This window comes from Engraulis encrasicolus, chromosome 4 (genome assembly GCF_034702125.1).
Source record: "Engraulis encrasicolus isolate BLACKSEA-1 chromosome 4, IST_EnEncr_1.0, whole genome shotgun sequence".
NCBI lineage: Eukaryota > Metazoa > Chordata > Actinopteri > Clupeiformes > Engraulidae > Engraulis > Engraulis encrasicolus.
In genome coordinates this window covers 13243223-13255722 of record NC_085860.1, presented here as the reverse complement: position 1 = coordinate 13255722, position 12500 = coordinate 13243223, and the positions used below count along the sequence as shown (strand labels likewise).

The 12500-nt window shown below is 45.0% G+C and overlaps 1 protein-coding gene across 1 annotated transcript in view; it reads left to right on the top strand.

The window, feature by feature from the left end:
* LOC134447311 (neuron navigator 2-like) overlaps nt 1-12500 on the top strand; it is a 151170-nt gene that overhangs the window by 49295 nt on the left and 89375 nt on the right. The window contains exon 11 of the mRNA XM_063196715.1: nt 7459-7587. Within this exon, the coding sequence (XP_063052785.1) occupies nt 7459-7587 (129 nt within the window). The remainder of the gene's footprint in view (nt 1-7458; nt 7588-12500) is intronic.

Sequence of the window (12500 nt, the reverse complement as noted above, 5' to 3'; positions counted from 1 at the left end):
GTCCCTGAGGAGATGCTGTAGCCTTGTGACCCCCGTGAGAAATCCAAGCCACCCGTCCCCCCACTGGTGCAGGGGTCTGTAATCGTTTTTTTTCCATCCCTCTCTTGTCTCTCTGGTTTCTCTGATTTTCATCTTAGTATTTTCCTGGATAGCCTAATTCTCATGTTCTGTTTCATGTCCGTATACTAGCTTGTGGATGGTGGGTATGCGGAAACCTTCCTACTTATCTGCAAAACAACCAGGGAGATTATAATGTACAAATCTCAGCTTTGTAACACTTAATATTATACACTGCACAGATCTAACACTTGACATTTTATCACATTACTTTTTTTTAAGTTTTCATTGGATAGGATAGTGAAGATCAGACAGGACACTAGTGGGAGGGAGATAGCCCAGACTGGACTCCAGCCATGATCCTCATGGGCATGTTAGCTTGTATGTGCTGCAGTAGAGTAACTTTATTGATCCTGGGGGGAAATTAAATAGGGTAGGGTACATTAGTGTGCACAGTACCCTCTGACTGTAAAGGCACCCTCTGATACATCTTTTTTTGTAGTCACTAAGGACAGGTCACAATCGTAGAAATCCTGTGTGTGATAACACTGTAAATTACTATTCTTCTCTACTATTGTTGAAGCAATGGCCTCTTTCAATCCAACATGATCTCCAAAAATTACGTGCTCCTGGACACAGAATTATTTTCCGTGATGGACACACAGAAGTGCTCTCTCTATACTCCCACAGTTCTATGTTTCCACAGTCTTGTGTTTTCTCAAGATTTTTCTAATTTCAAATATTTTTTCTCATGAAAATATTTCTTACTGACAGGTTGGGGTTAGGGATTGTTTTGGTCTGGGCACAGCTAGTATCCTTTCATTCATTATATGAATTTGACAGCCTATCAACCAACTGGAAAAGGTATTTCTCAAAAATATGTCTTTAATGACAGGTTAAGGTTAGGGAATGTTTTGGTCAGGGCACAACTTCAATTGCTACTGCATTATTTTGTTTAGGATTAGCATTTGGTATGTTTCTTTCTAATGATAGAGTTAACACAGTGCTGTGGGAATATAGAAAGCACTTCCGTGTGCCCATCACGGAAAACAATTCCGTGTCCAGGAGCACGGAATTTAGGCAAAATCTGTGCTCTTGGACACAGATTTTGTGTCCTTAACATCCGTGTCCAGGAGCACCGATTTGTTGGAGATCAGGCTTTTCAAACAGGTTGCAGTGTGTAACAAAAAAATAGGTTTGGAGAGCTGCAGCGTTAGTCTTGGATTGGTAGGTTGACGGTGCTCTTTGTTGTGTTTTCAATATTTCTATATATGATTTAGCCATGTATTAAAACTATTTAACCTTTTTGAAGAGTGCCTTGGATACTTCAACTTTAAGTTGCCGTATGTCAGTGAGCAGCCATGTTGTGCTGGCAGGATCTGTACTACGGCCAACAACTACGGAGGCAAGACGTGTGTTGTTGGCTTGTTGTTTTTGTGCCTCCCCTCCTGTTTTCCTGCGTGTCATGTCTAAACAGGCAGCACCACCAACATGTGCGATCAGCTCCTCAGCATCACAACCAAATACCAAGAGGATTTGCTCATCTCCAATCTACGCATGTGAAAACAAAACTTAAGAGCAACCGGAAAAAAAAAAGAAATAAGACAAATCATGACACCTTTTTTGCACGTTTTCACCAGCGGACGGACGGTCAGGTGCTGGGTAGAGGTTTGTTATGTCTGAGCAAACGCCTTTGCTGGGTCATGTATTATGCTAATGGCAGATAGAGCTGATTGTTCAGTAACTTGTGCTAGTGCAGGGGTTCACAAAACTTTGGTCCGGGAGCCACTGGTGGGCCCTGAAGGTATGCCAAGGTGGCCTTGAAATCATTTTATAAAAGTCAAAATAATATTTGTGTGTGTGGATTGCTGTTGACTATTTATTTATTGGGTCAGAGGTGGGCCCTGAACGATTGTGAGAAATTCAAGTGGAGCCCAAGTTGGGGGAGACACTCTGGGGGAGCGGATGAACTCACTTGTATGTCATGGCAGCTGTGTTGAATTCATCAGTTAACAAGGCAGCATACCTCACTTCGTCCGTTTCATTCACAATTTCACTGAAACTTGCACACAAAAGGATGTGATAATTGTTATGTGTATTACTTTGTGATAGAAAATGTACGCATTTAACAACATAACCTGCCCATGAGCATACAAGCGTAACCAACACTGACAAACTGATATCAGACAGAGACGGAAGACAGAGAGTGTCCTTGAATGTCATTGGCCGAGAGATGCGGTTGCTTAACACCTCTCACTCTCACCTATGAGCTAATTCCTGCCTTTGTGGTGGCCTGTGCTGAGGAGGCGAATGGCAGTTAATCATAAATCTTAATGGGCTCCGCTGGTGTTTGTCACCTGGGTGTTGTTCACCCATACATACCACACATCTTTACCACCACCAGACACACCTCCATCTCCCTCCCCATCCCCTGTGTGTGTGTGTGTGTGTGTGTGTGTGTGTGTGTGTGTGTGTGTGTGTGTGTGTGTGTGTGTGTGTGTGTGTGTGTGTGTGTGTGTGTGTGTGTGTGTGTGTGTGCACGCTTGTTTGTGTGTCTGCAAGAGAATATACAGTTTGTGAGTCAGTGATGTTTCAGCCAGTGCAACTATTGTATGGATTTTTGTGTACTTTTGCTTTTTTCACTTTTCGTTTAAGTCTCAAGGCTTATTATGCTCTGGGTGCTTCTGCATTGCTGCATGTAAAATGCGCCGCTTCTTGCCACACAGTTTCGGATGGAATGTGAAAAGTGTAAACAAAGACATCAGAGAAAGATTATTCTATCTATTCTGTTCTATTCTGTTCTATTCTATTCTATTCTATTCTATTCTATTCTATTCTATTCTATTCTATTCTATTCTATTCTATTCTATTCTACCATACACATCCTACCTTACCCTACTCTACACAGTCATCATGTATGCATGTCTATGAGCACATGCCTATGTGTGCCTATCCTCCCCTGCTGAGTTAACCTGCCTGCCTCTCCTCTCCTCTCCTCTCCTCTCCTCTCCTCTCCTCTCCTCTCCTCTCCTCTCCTCTCCTCTCCTCTGCTCTCCTCTGCTCTCCTCTCCCCTCCTCTCCTCTCCTCTCCTCTCCTCTCCCCCTCCCTCCTCCTCTCTCCCCTCCCCTCCTCTCTTCTCCTCCTGTCTCCTCTCCTCTCCTCTCCTCTCCTCTCCTCCCTTCTCCTCTCCTCCCTCTCCTCTCCTCTCCTCTCCTCTCCTCTCCTCTCCTCTCCTCTACTGACTCACCATGCCTCCACAGCGGCCCACTAGGGGTTGAGATGTGACCCAGCACTGCTGTGCCTTATTTCACAGGAAATGAGCCGAGAGCAGCTGTGGGCGCACATGTGCGGGACTGGGAATGGGGATAGGGCTGGTTTAGTGACGTGTTTGTGTTGGGTTGGGTTGGGGTATGAATGAGGACGCAGGTGGGGGCAGGTGATACGATTTGGCTTCAAGAATGTTGGTCTGTCTGTCTGTTGGGCTGTCTTTCTTTCTTTCTTTCTTTCTTTCTTTCTTTCTTTCTTTTGTTCTGTCGCTCTGTTGTTTATGTTTACATATCTAGAAAAAGGAGAGTGATTACTGTTGAAGAGCCAGTTGATTGAGGCCACTTAGAGTCAATTCACATTTAATTGGCCCACGGGGTTCTCTATCTTGTGAGGAAATTGCTTGTCTTTGAAAAAAGCCTTTTGAATAATCTTTACTAACACCCCCATCCCCACCCTCTCTCCACTTCTCTCCACTCCTTTCCCCTCCAGCCATTCACCAAGCTGGCCCACAACTGTGAGACTATTAACCCTCGACCCCCCCCTCCTCCCCTCCCTCTCCTCCCTCCTCTCCTCCCCTCCCCCGAGCTGTACTTGTCCCTGTCCGCCACCCCCTCCTGCCGCTCTGCTGCTGCCTCTCTCTCACCTCCTCTCCTCCCCTGCTCTGGGCTGTACTTGTCCCTGTTCCCCGTCCCTGCCCGAGGCCTTGAAGCCCCCCCGTTTGTCATTTCACCACCGCTTTTCTCACCCTCTTCTGGTGCCTTCATTTTTTACTGAGGTGACAGGAAAGGTGAATGTGAGAGATAGGGAGATAAGGAGAGAGAGGGGAGAGAGAGAGAGAGAGAGAGAGAGAGAGAGAGAGAGAGAGAGAGAGAGAGAGAGATGGCCCCTCTAGCTCCAGCTCTATTCACAACCCCCTAATCAACACGGGTGAGTCCCACCACCCCCTTGGACAGTGTGTGTGTGTGTGTGTGTGTGTGTGTGTGTGTGTGTGTGTGTGTGTGTGTGTGTGTGTGTGTGTGTGTGTGTGTGTGTGTGTGTGTGTGTGTGTGTGTGTGTGTGTGTGTGTGTGTGTGTGTGTGTGAAGAGTAAAGACACACCAATCACCCAGCCTCCCCAGCCATGCAAATGAGCCCTTCTTGCACAGCCTCCCAGAGCCCAGCCATACTGTAGTAGTGACTTGAAGGAGTGTGGAAGCGAGGAGCTTGTCTTGTCTTGGATGAGGAGAGAGAGTCTCTGGAGCTGGTATTGTCTTGTCTTGGATGAGGAGAGAGAGTCTCTGGAGCTGGTATTTGTCTGCCACTGTGGCTGTTGGACTCCGGCATGGACCTCTGAACCTCACAGTGTCTAATTTAAACTTGTGGGATTGACTCTGAGTGGAGATTCGGTTTGGCATTTTTGCAGCAATGTTCAGCACTCAGAGGTATGTGGAATCTTAGTTGGTGGGTCATGGCCTGTGAGTGAATGATGTGTGTTTGGGTGTTGGGCTGTTTGAATGCCTCACATTAATCATTTATTATGTGTTTGGCATTAGGCTAGGCTTTTCAACTGTGATGGGGAAAACCAGTTTCTGTCTTGAAAAGCTGTGTGCGTTTTCTGTTAGTTTCCATGCTGCCTGAATGCTCCCTCCCTCTCCACGTGTACTGCAAGTGCATTTGCTTTTCCATTGCATTTGGTAGGCGCTTTTTTTTTTTTTTTTACCAAAGTGACTTACAGTCAAGGACATAATCATAGTCAACATCACTAGCAGACACATAGAGCACAGGAAATATACAGAACAACAAGTGCAGATGCTAAGTAGGGTTAGTTGAAAAAAATAAGTAAATTAGCACAGGGTTAAGTAGAGTACACACACACACACACACACACACACACACATTTTCTTCTCTCTTCAGACTGTGAGGCCAATCTAAAGGCAACCTCTGCTCTGCTCAGCTCTCTCTGGCTGATGTGAACAATAGGGAAGTTAATCAGTAGACACCGTGTTTGCCTGCTGTCTAGTTTTTCTTTTCTTCACGAGACCGACGCGGATGTTGTGCCTTCAGCGGTGGCTCAATGAGCCAGACAACACATTTCATTTTGTGAACTCAACCGAGCAGTTTTTTTTTCCCCCTTTTTAGAATTTCTCAGACTTGTAGTAACTGTATGTCCATGGCGGAATTCTTTCACATGGATCAGTGTGTGTGGATGTACTTGGCGATGTTAAATAAGATATAGGTTTTTAATATTTAAGACAAACAAGCCTCAAGACACGCTTTCAAAATGCTCACGATACTCCACTACATAGAGTGTGAGTTATATTGTTTAACATTAGTGCCGTATGTGATGAAACACATCACTGAACATTTTGGATGCAACAGTGCACCTAAGGCTAATGAAACTAATAAAAAATATGTGTCTTAGAACTGGACTGAATCAATTCGAAACCTCCCGAGTCGTTATCGAATCGAATCACAAGGGCAATGCTAATGCACACCACGATTAGTGCCCTATACAATGAAACACATTACTGAACATTTTAGATACTGCAGTGTCCTTAAGGCACATAATGCTTCACATGAACTCATTTCCACATGTAGGTCTATAGAGAAGGTGGGAAGCAGCCATGCAATGCAGTGCAACGGGCCAGCCAACACATCAGTTGGACTATAGTGCTCACGGTTCAATGCCTTGTCCAAGGACACCCTGCTCGTCTTTGTGCAGAGTTACCGGGGTCAAACCAACAACCCTCTGATAGCCTCATCTACGTCCTAGCAGCTCATTGCTCAGTGTTCATACAACTCCCTCCAGTATCAGTGGATTCAGAAAGGTTTCATCTCATATATGTCTCACATGTTTGTCTAGATTCATCAAGAATTCCTGAATTTCCAACTGGAAAATGCTTATGTGGGTCAATGATGTTTCAGCAGTAGCACGTGTCAGGGCAGTGCAACGACAGCCAGTGCCACTATTGTATGGATTCATTTGTATGGATGCAATTACTAATTCATTTATGGGCATTAAATGCTGTTACTCCACCTGACATGTTGAATTAACTGTGCTTTTTTTTTTACTGTGCCGATATTTCTTTTTCTCACAGCGATGCATACCTGTATGGGACCAAGCACCTTCTCAGTGTGTTTGTACCAAAACAAGAATGTCTAGTGCAGTCTAATCTGGTAAAGCCTGTACACTAATCCTCCCCACCGATGGGAAAAGGTCCAAACAATGATGGCCTACATAAGGCAGATGATATGGGTCAATATTTGGCATTGGACCTGCGCTGAGCTGCGTTGGCGGATTGCAACTGTCGAGTGTTTGCTCTCAGCTTGTGGCTCGCCCTTTGCACACAGTGGAGTTAGCGCAGAGCATTGTCATCAGGAAAAACACAGAATACGACAAACAATGCAACGGGATCAAGTGCCCATTAGTTCTCATTACGTTGCATTCATCCTGCCATTTTTCCATCTGTCACTGGGAGAATGGCAGAGCGGAAACCGTTGTCGTTGGTAATGACACACCGCACAGCTGGATTGCACACAAAGGATTTTATAGCCATTGTAATGAGGAGAAATGAGGAAACCATGTTTTTACAAGGGCCTAATAGGATCTTAATGGTCATATGTGGTGTTTATATTGTGCCAAGGTCCTTGATAATAAAAGACGCTCAAACTTGTGTGTGGCCACACACGCACGTGTGGTGCACAGTGCCTTTTATTATCGCATTGCATCAACAATCACATTTTACATCTGTGCAATAAGATTATTAGACAGCAGATAGATAATAGATAGATATTATACAATGACATAAGCAGTAAAGAATTTATTAATTAAATATGAATTAAAATTCAAAATAAGATACAGTATATTGAAGACAAATGAGTTGCAATAAATAAGTGAACTTAAATTCAAAACTTAAATTCAAACAGATAGCCAAGTATTGTTCAATATCTGCAGTTATAGGCAGTCTGCATATTTGGAGGAGGAGATGCCACTTGTACCCCTGAATAGGCTTCAGGCCAGTATAACTTTTGCATTTATGTAGAAGACACATTATTGCTACTTTAATATTGTTTGGAGCGCTGTATTGTTTCTCAATAATTATTGGTCCTCTCAAATAAAGTAATCAACGTGTGTGTGTGTGTGTGTGTCCACAGCTACATGACGGACGGGGGCCTCAGCATGTATGCCCGGCGGCTGAATCGGCCGGTGCCCGAGGGCAGCATCTCTGTGGCACGGGACAACATCCTCCACCACAGCGGAGCCAGCCAGGCCGACACTGACAGGTAGGCTCCCCCCCGTTACCAGCACCGCTGCTGGGCTTCCTCTCAGCACCACTCCTGGGGGCTTCTGTCAGGCGCGTTGGTGCCTCAGCTGGTAGAAGAGCCTGTTCAGCAACCAGAAGGTTGCCGGTTCAAGCCCCTTTCTGCCTGACACTCATTGATGTGTTTAGATATTTAACCCCAAATTGCTCCTGGTGGCAGGGTGGTACTCTGCATGGCAGCCACAGTCACTGGAGTGTGAATTGGTGAATGTGAGGCATACATGTAACAGGCTACTGGTTGTTCAGTTTGGCAAAGCAACCCATATCGACAGAACAGCAGTCTGTCATTCTGTCAGCACCCCTGAAATCCTGAACACCAGATCCATCGCCACACAGACTGACAGGCAGATCCCCCATCCACCAGCTCCAACGCAGGGGCTTCTTTCTCTGGGCACCAGCCCTGGGGGGGTCAGGAGTAGTGGGGGGGTAGTTATGAACTCCTGAGTACCATACCCAGCCAGCACCACACAGACTGACAGGTAGACCCCCCATCCACCAGCTCCACCGCAGGGCATCATCCCTGGGGGGTCATGAGTAGTGAGGGGGGGCAGTGGCAGTGAGGAACTACTCAATACCAGATCCAGCGCCACACTGACTGCCTGACTGGCAGCTCCACAACAGGGTTCCTCAGGGCTTCTGGCATCACTTCGAGGCAAGACTTAGGGGGGTTGTGGAGGGTGGGAGAAGTCAGTCAGGAGCTCCGAAGCACCAGACACAGTGCCATGCACACACACGCACACACACACACACACACACACACACACACACACACACACACACACACACACACACACACACACACACACACACACACACACACACACACACACACACACACACACACACACACACACACCGTGCCGCACACAGACACAGACAGACTGATTGTCAGCTGCGTGGTGTGTAAGAGCATTGTGCTAAACAGGATGTGTTCCTTGGGGAGATCAGATTACCACAGCTTCCTTTGGCACTGCATGGCACAAACACATTCACACACAAACATCTTTACAGGCAAACAGACACACACACACACAGACACACACACACACACACACACACACACACACACACACACACACACACACACACACTGAAACCTAAAGTCTTTCCTTCTGCCCCGCACACGTACACACACACACACACACACACACACACACACACACACACACACACACACACACACACACACACACGCACGCACGCACGCACGCGCGCGCAGGCACACACACACACAGACAAAGCAGGTTAATTGTCCCTATATATGATAGTTGTGCTACAGGCATAACATGACGGATGACATGGCCTGGCTTTACTTCCTCTCCTCCAGTCTTGGCTTGCCGTTCACTTCTCCCTTGTGTCATATTCCCCTCTTTTTGTCCTTTCTCTGTGTGTGTGTGTGCGTGTGTGTGTGTGTGTGTGTGTGTGTGTGTGTGTGTGTGTGTGTGTGTGTGTGTGTGTGTGTGTGTGTGTGTGTGTGTGTTTGAGTGCGCCGTGGATGTTGTATGTACAGTGAGTCCAATATGTATTTGATCCCTTGCTGATTTTGTTGGTTTGCCTACTAACAAAGACATGATCAGTCAATAAATGTTATGATAATATGTATTCTAATATGGAGAGACAGAATATCAAAAAGAAAATCCAGAAATTAACTGAAGAGAATATATATTAATTTATTTCCATTTCATCGAGCAAAATAAGTATTTGATCCCCTGCCAACTGATTACAGTTCCGGGCCCACAGGCCAGATGGGCACTTCCGATCAACTTGTCATCTGAATTAAAGACACCTGTACATACTAACATGCATAAAAGACACGTTGAATCAGCAGAATCAGTCCATAGTATGAGTGAATCAGTCACACTCCAACCTCACCAGCATGGGAAAGACCAAAGAGTGGTCAAATGATATCAGGGACACGATTTTAGACCTGAACAAAGATTAAATGGGCTGCAAAGCCACAAGAAAGAGACTGAGTATTAATGACCCAGCTGTTGATGCATTTCTTCCAAAATGTGAGGAATACAAAATGACTATCCATCAGCCTGCCTGGGGTTCTATACAAGATTTGACCTTTTGTAGGGATTTGATAATCATGAGAACAGAAAGAAATCCCCCTAGAGCTGTACGGGATGAACTAGGCAATGATATCAAAGCTACTGGGACCAAAATCACTGAGAAAACTACTGGTAGCACTTAATGCCACAGAGGTTTAAAATCCTGTAGTGCACACATGGTACCTCTACTTCAGAAGGAACCTGCGCAGTCCCACTTGAGGTTTGCCAACGGACATCAGACTGGTTTAGGATATGATAAGGAGGTGCTGTAGTCAGATGAAACCAAAATCAAGCTGTTTGGCATTATCACAATTCAATGTGTTTTGAGAAAGAGTACTGCTGTCTATGATCCCAAGAACACCCTCCTCACCATCATGCATGAAAGTGGTATCATTATGGTTTGAGGGTGTTTGTCTGGCCAAGGCACAGGACAACTTCACATTGTCAATGAATGGATGAAGGGAGACATGTAATGTGCAATCCTGAGTGCAAACGTCCTTCCCTCCACCACTACACTGAAGGGTGGGCCATTTTTGGATCTCCCAACATGACAATAATACACAACATACAGTCAAAGCAACGAGGGAGTGGCTCAATAAGAAGCATATTAAAGTCGTGAAGTGGCCTAGACAGTCTCCAAATATTAACCCAATAGTAATTCTATGGAGAGAACTGAACCTCCCATTTGCCAAGCGACAGCCACAAACCATTAATGTTTTAGAGATAATGTGCAAAGAAGAATGGGCAAAAATAGTTTCTACTATATGCACAAACATTGTCATTAACTAAAAGAAGCATCTAACCTCAGTGCTAGAAAACTAGGGCTTTGCCACAAAGCACTTTATCTTCTTTAGCTAGAGGGGTCAAATACTTATTAGCCTAAATTAAATACAAATAAATTAAAATATATTCTTTAAAGTTATTTTCTGGAATTTCTTTTTGATATTTTGTCTCTCCATGTTTTAATACATATTATCATAAATTTATAGACTGATCATGTCTTTATTAGTGGGCAAACCGGCAAAATCAGCAAGGGATCAAATACATATTGGACTCACTGTATGTGTGTGTGTCGGTGTGTGTGTGTGCATGCATGTGAGTGCAAGTGTGTGTATGGTGGTGCGCATGTGTGTGTGTGTGCGTGCGCTTGCGTGTGTCTACAGCTGTGAACACAGCAGTGCTATGCAAGGAGACACTTTCCCCTCAGCCATCTGCATTCCCAGCAGCTGCATGTAGTGGCCGTCTCTCCACATATTCCGGGTGGTCTCTGGTACTACTGCAGCAGCCTGCACAGCCAATGAAGACTTCTGGGCCACTTGTAGAAAGGTTCAAATGAAGAATTTCTTTGCAAAATGACGTTAGCGCCATTTTTTGACTTTCAGCTCAAAAACAAATCTGATGAGGGTTCCTTTATATCATTTATTTTTGAAGTTTGAGTTCATTCATCAACAAAGGTAAGCACCCAGTGCAGTGCATTGGAAGGTGTTGAGCGCGCTTTCTCATCTTTCAGTGTGATAAAGGCCACTGGATGCCCAGGGCCAGGCAGCTTCTTCATGAATAAATTAACAGGGTGAGGCCGGACCATGCATTAACCCCTTAACATTCCTGGCGATTTGCCTGAAAAACGCCTGAAAAGGCGTACCCAAATTGAAATTGTAACTGTACCCCAGCCCTTTGTGCTATGGACAAAATAAGACCACTTTTGTAAAGCAGACATTCTCTAGTTTCTTTACATATAGTCAGATCCACTGTAAATTCTTCTGGTGAAATCTGTAGATTAAGTAATTATTGTAACTTTTGATATTTTTTGACCCTCGCCTAGAATAAATAAAATGTACATCTATGAAACATACCCTTTACTGTGAGGTAAGGGGTTACAGACAGAATGAAACAAAGGCAACAAGTCCTAAGAACTTACATTTCAAATTTCAAAACAAAATCTCAAAAGGTGGGTTCTCTACACCATTTTATATGTGGGTATGCCTAGGCGTTTTTGCAAGGTACCATTTGGAGTCTCCAAATGGACACTTTTGGAGACGTACAGGTATGTTGATGGAAAACGCACGCAACGCGTCCAAGCACGCGCACACACACACACACACACACACACACACACACACACACACACACACACACACACACACACACACACACACACACACACACACACACACACACACACACACACACACAAACACACACACCACTTCTCTATGCACCTTCCCACACATAGTTTTTCCTTCTGTTACTCACTGTGGGATAGAAATCCTCCTGTCCTCCTCATCCTCATCCTCATCCTCCTCTCCTCTCCTCTCCTCTCCTCTCCTCATCTCCTCTCCTCTCCTCTGAAGGAGCACAAAACAGTCACTAGAGGCACAGTCCCAAGTTTGAAAACAACAGTTATGAGTGACCTGAATGTATACCTTGGCAAAAAAAGGGGCGGAATACATACAATCTCGATGTTTGTACTTTAGATATACACATTTCTGTCATTATTGTAAGTGACTTTTATATGCATACAGTCAATGACAAGCTGACAGGTGTGTGTGTGTGTGTGTGTGTGTGTGTGTGTGTGTGTGTGTGTGTGTGTGTGTGTGTGTGTGTGTGTGTGTGTGTGTGTGTGTTTGCAGGGCGTAATCTGAATCGAGAGTAAATACAGATCTCCTCTGTCTGTCTCTCTCTCTCTCTTTCTCACACACACACACACACACACACACACACACACACACACACACACACACACACACACACACACACACACACACACACACACACACACACACGGTCTATGCACCTTTCTACACATTGAAATTAGTCCTTG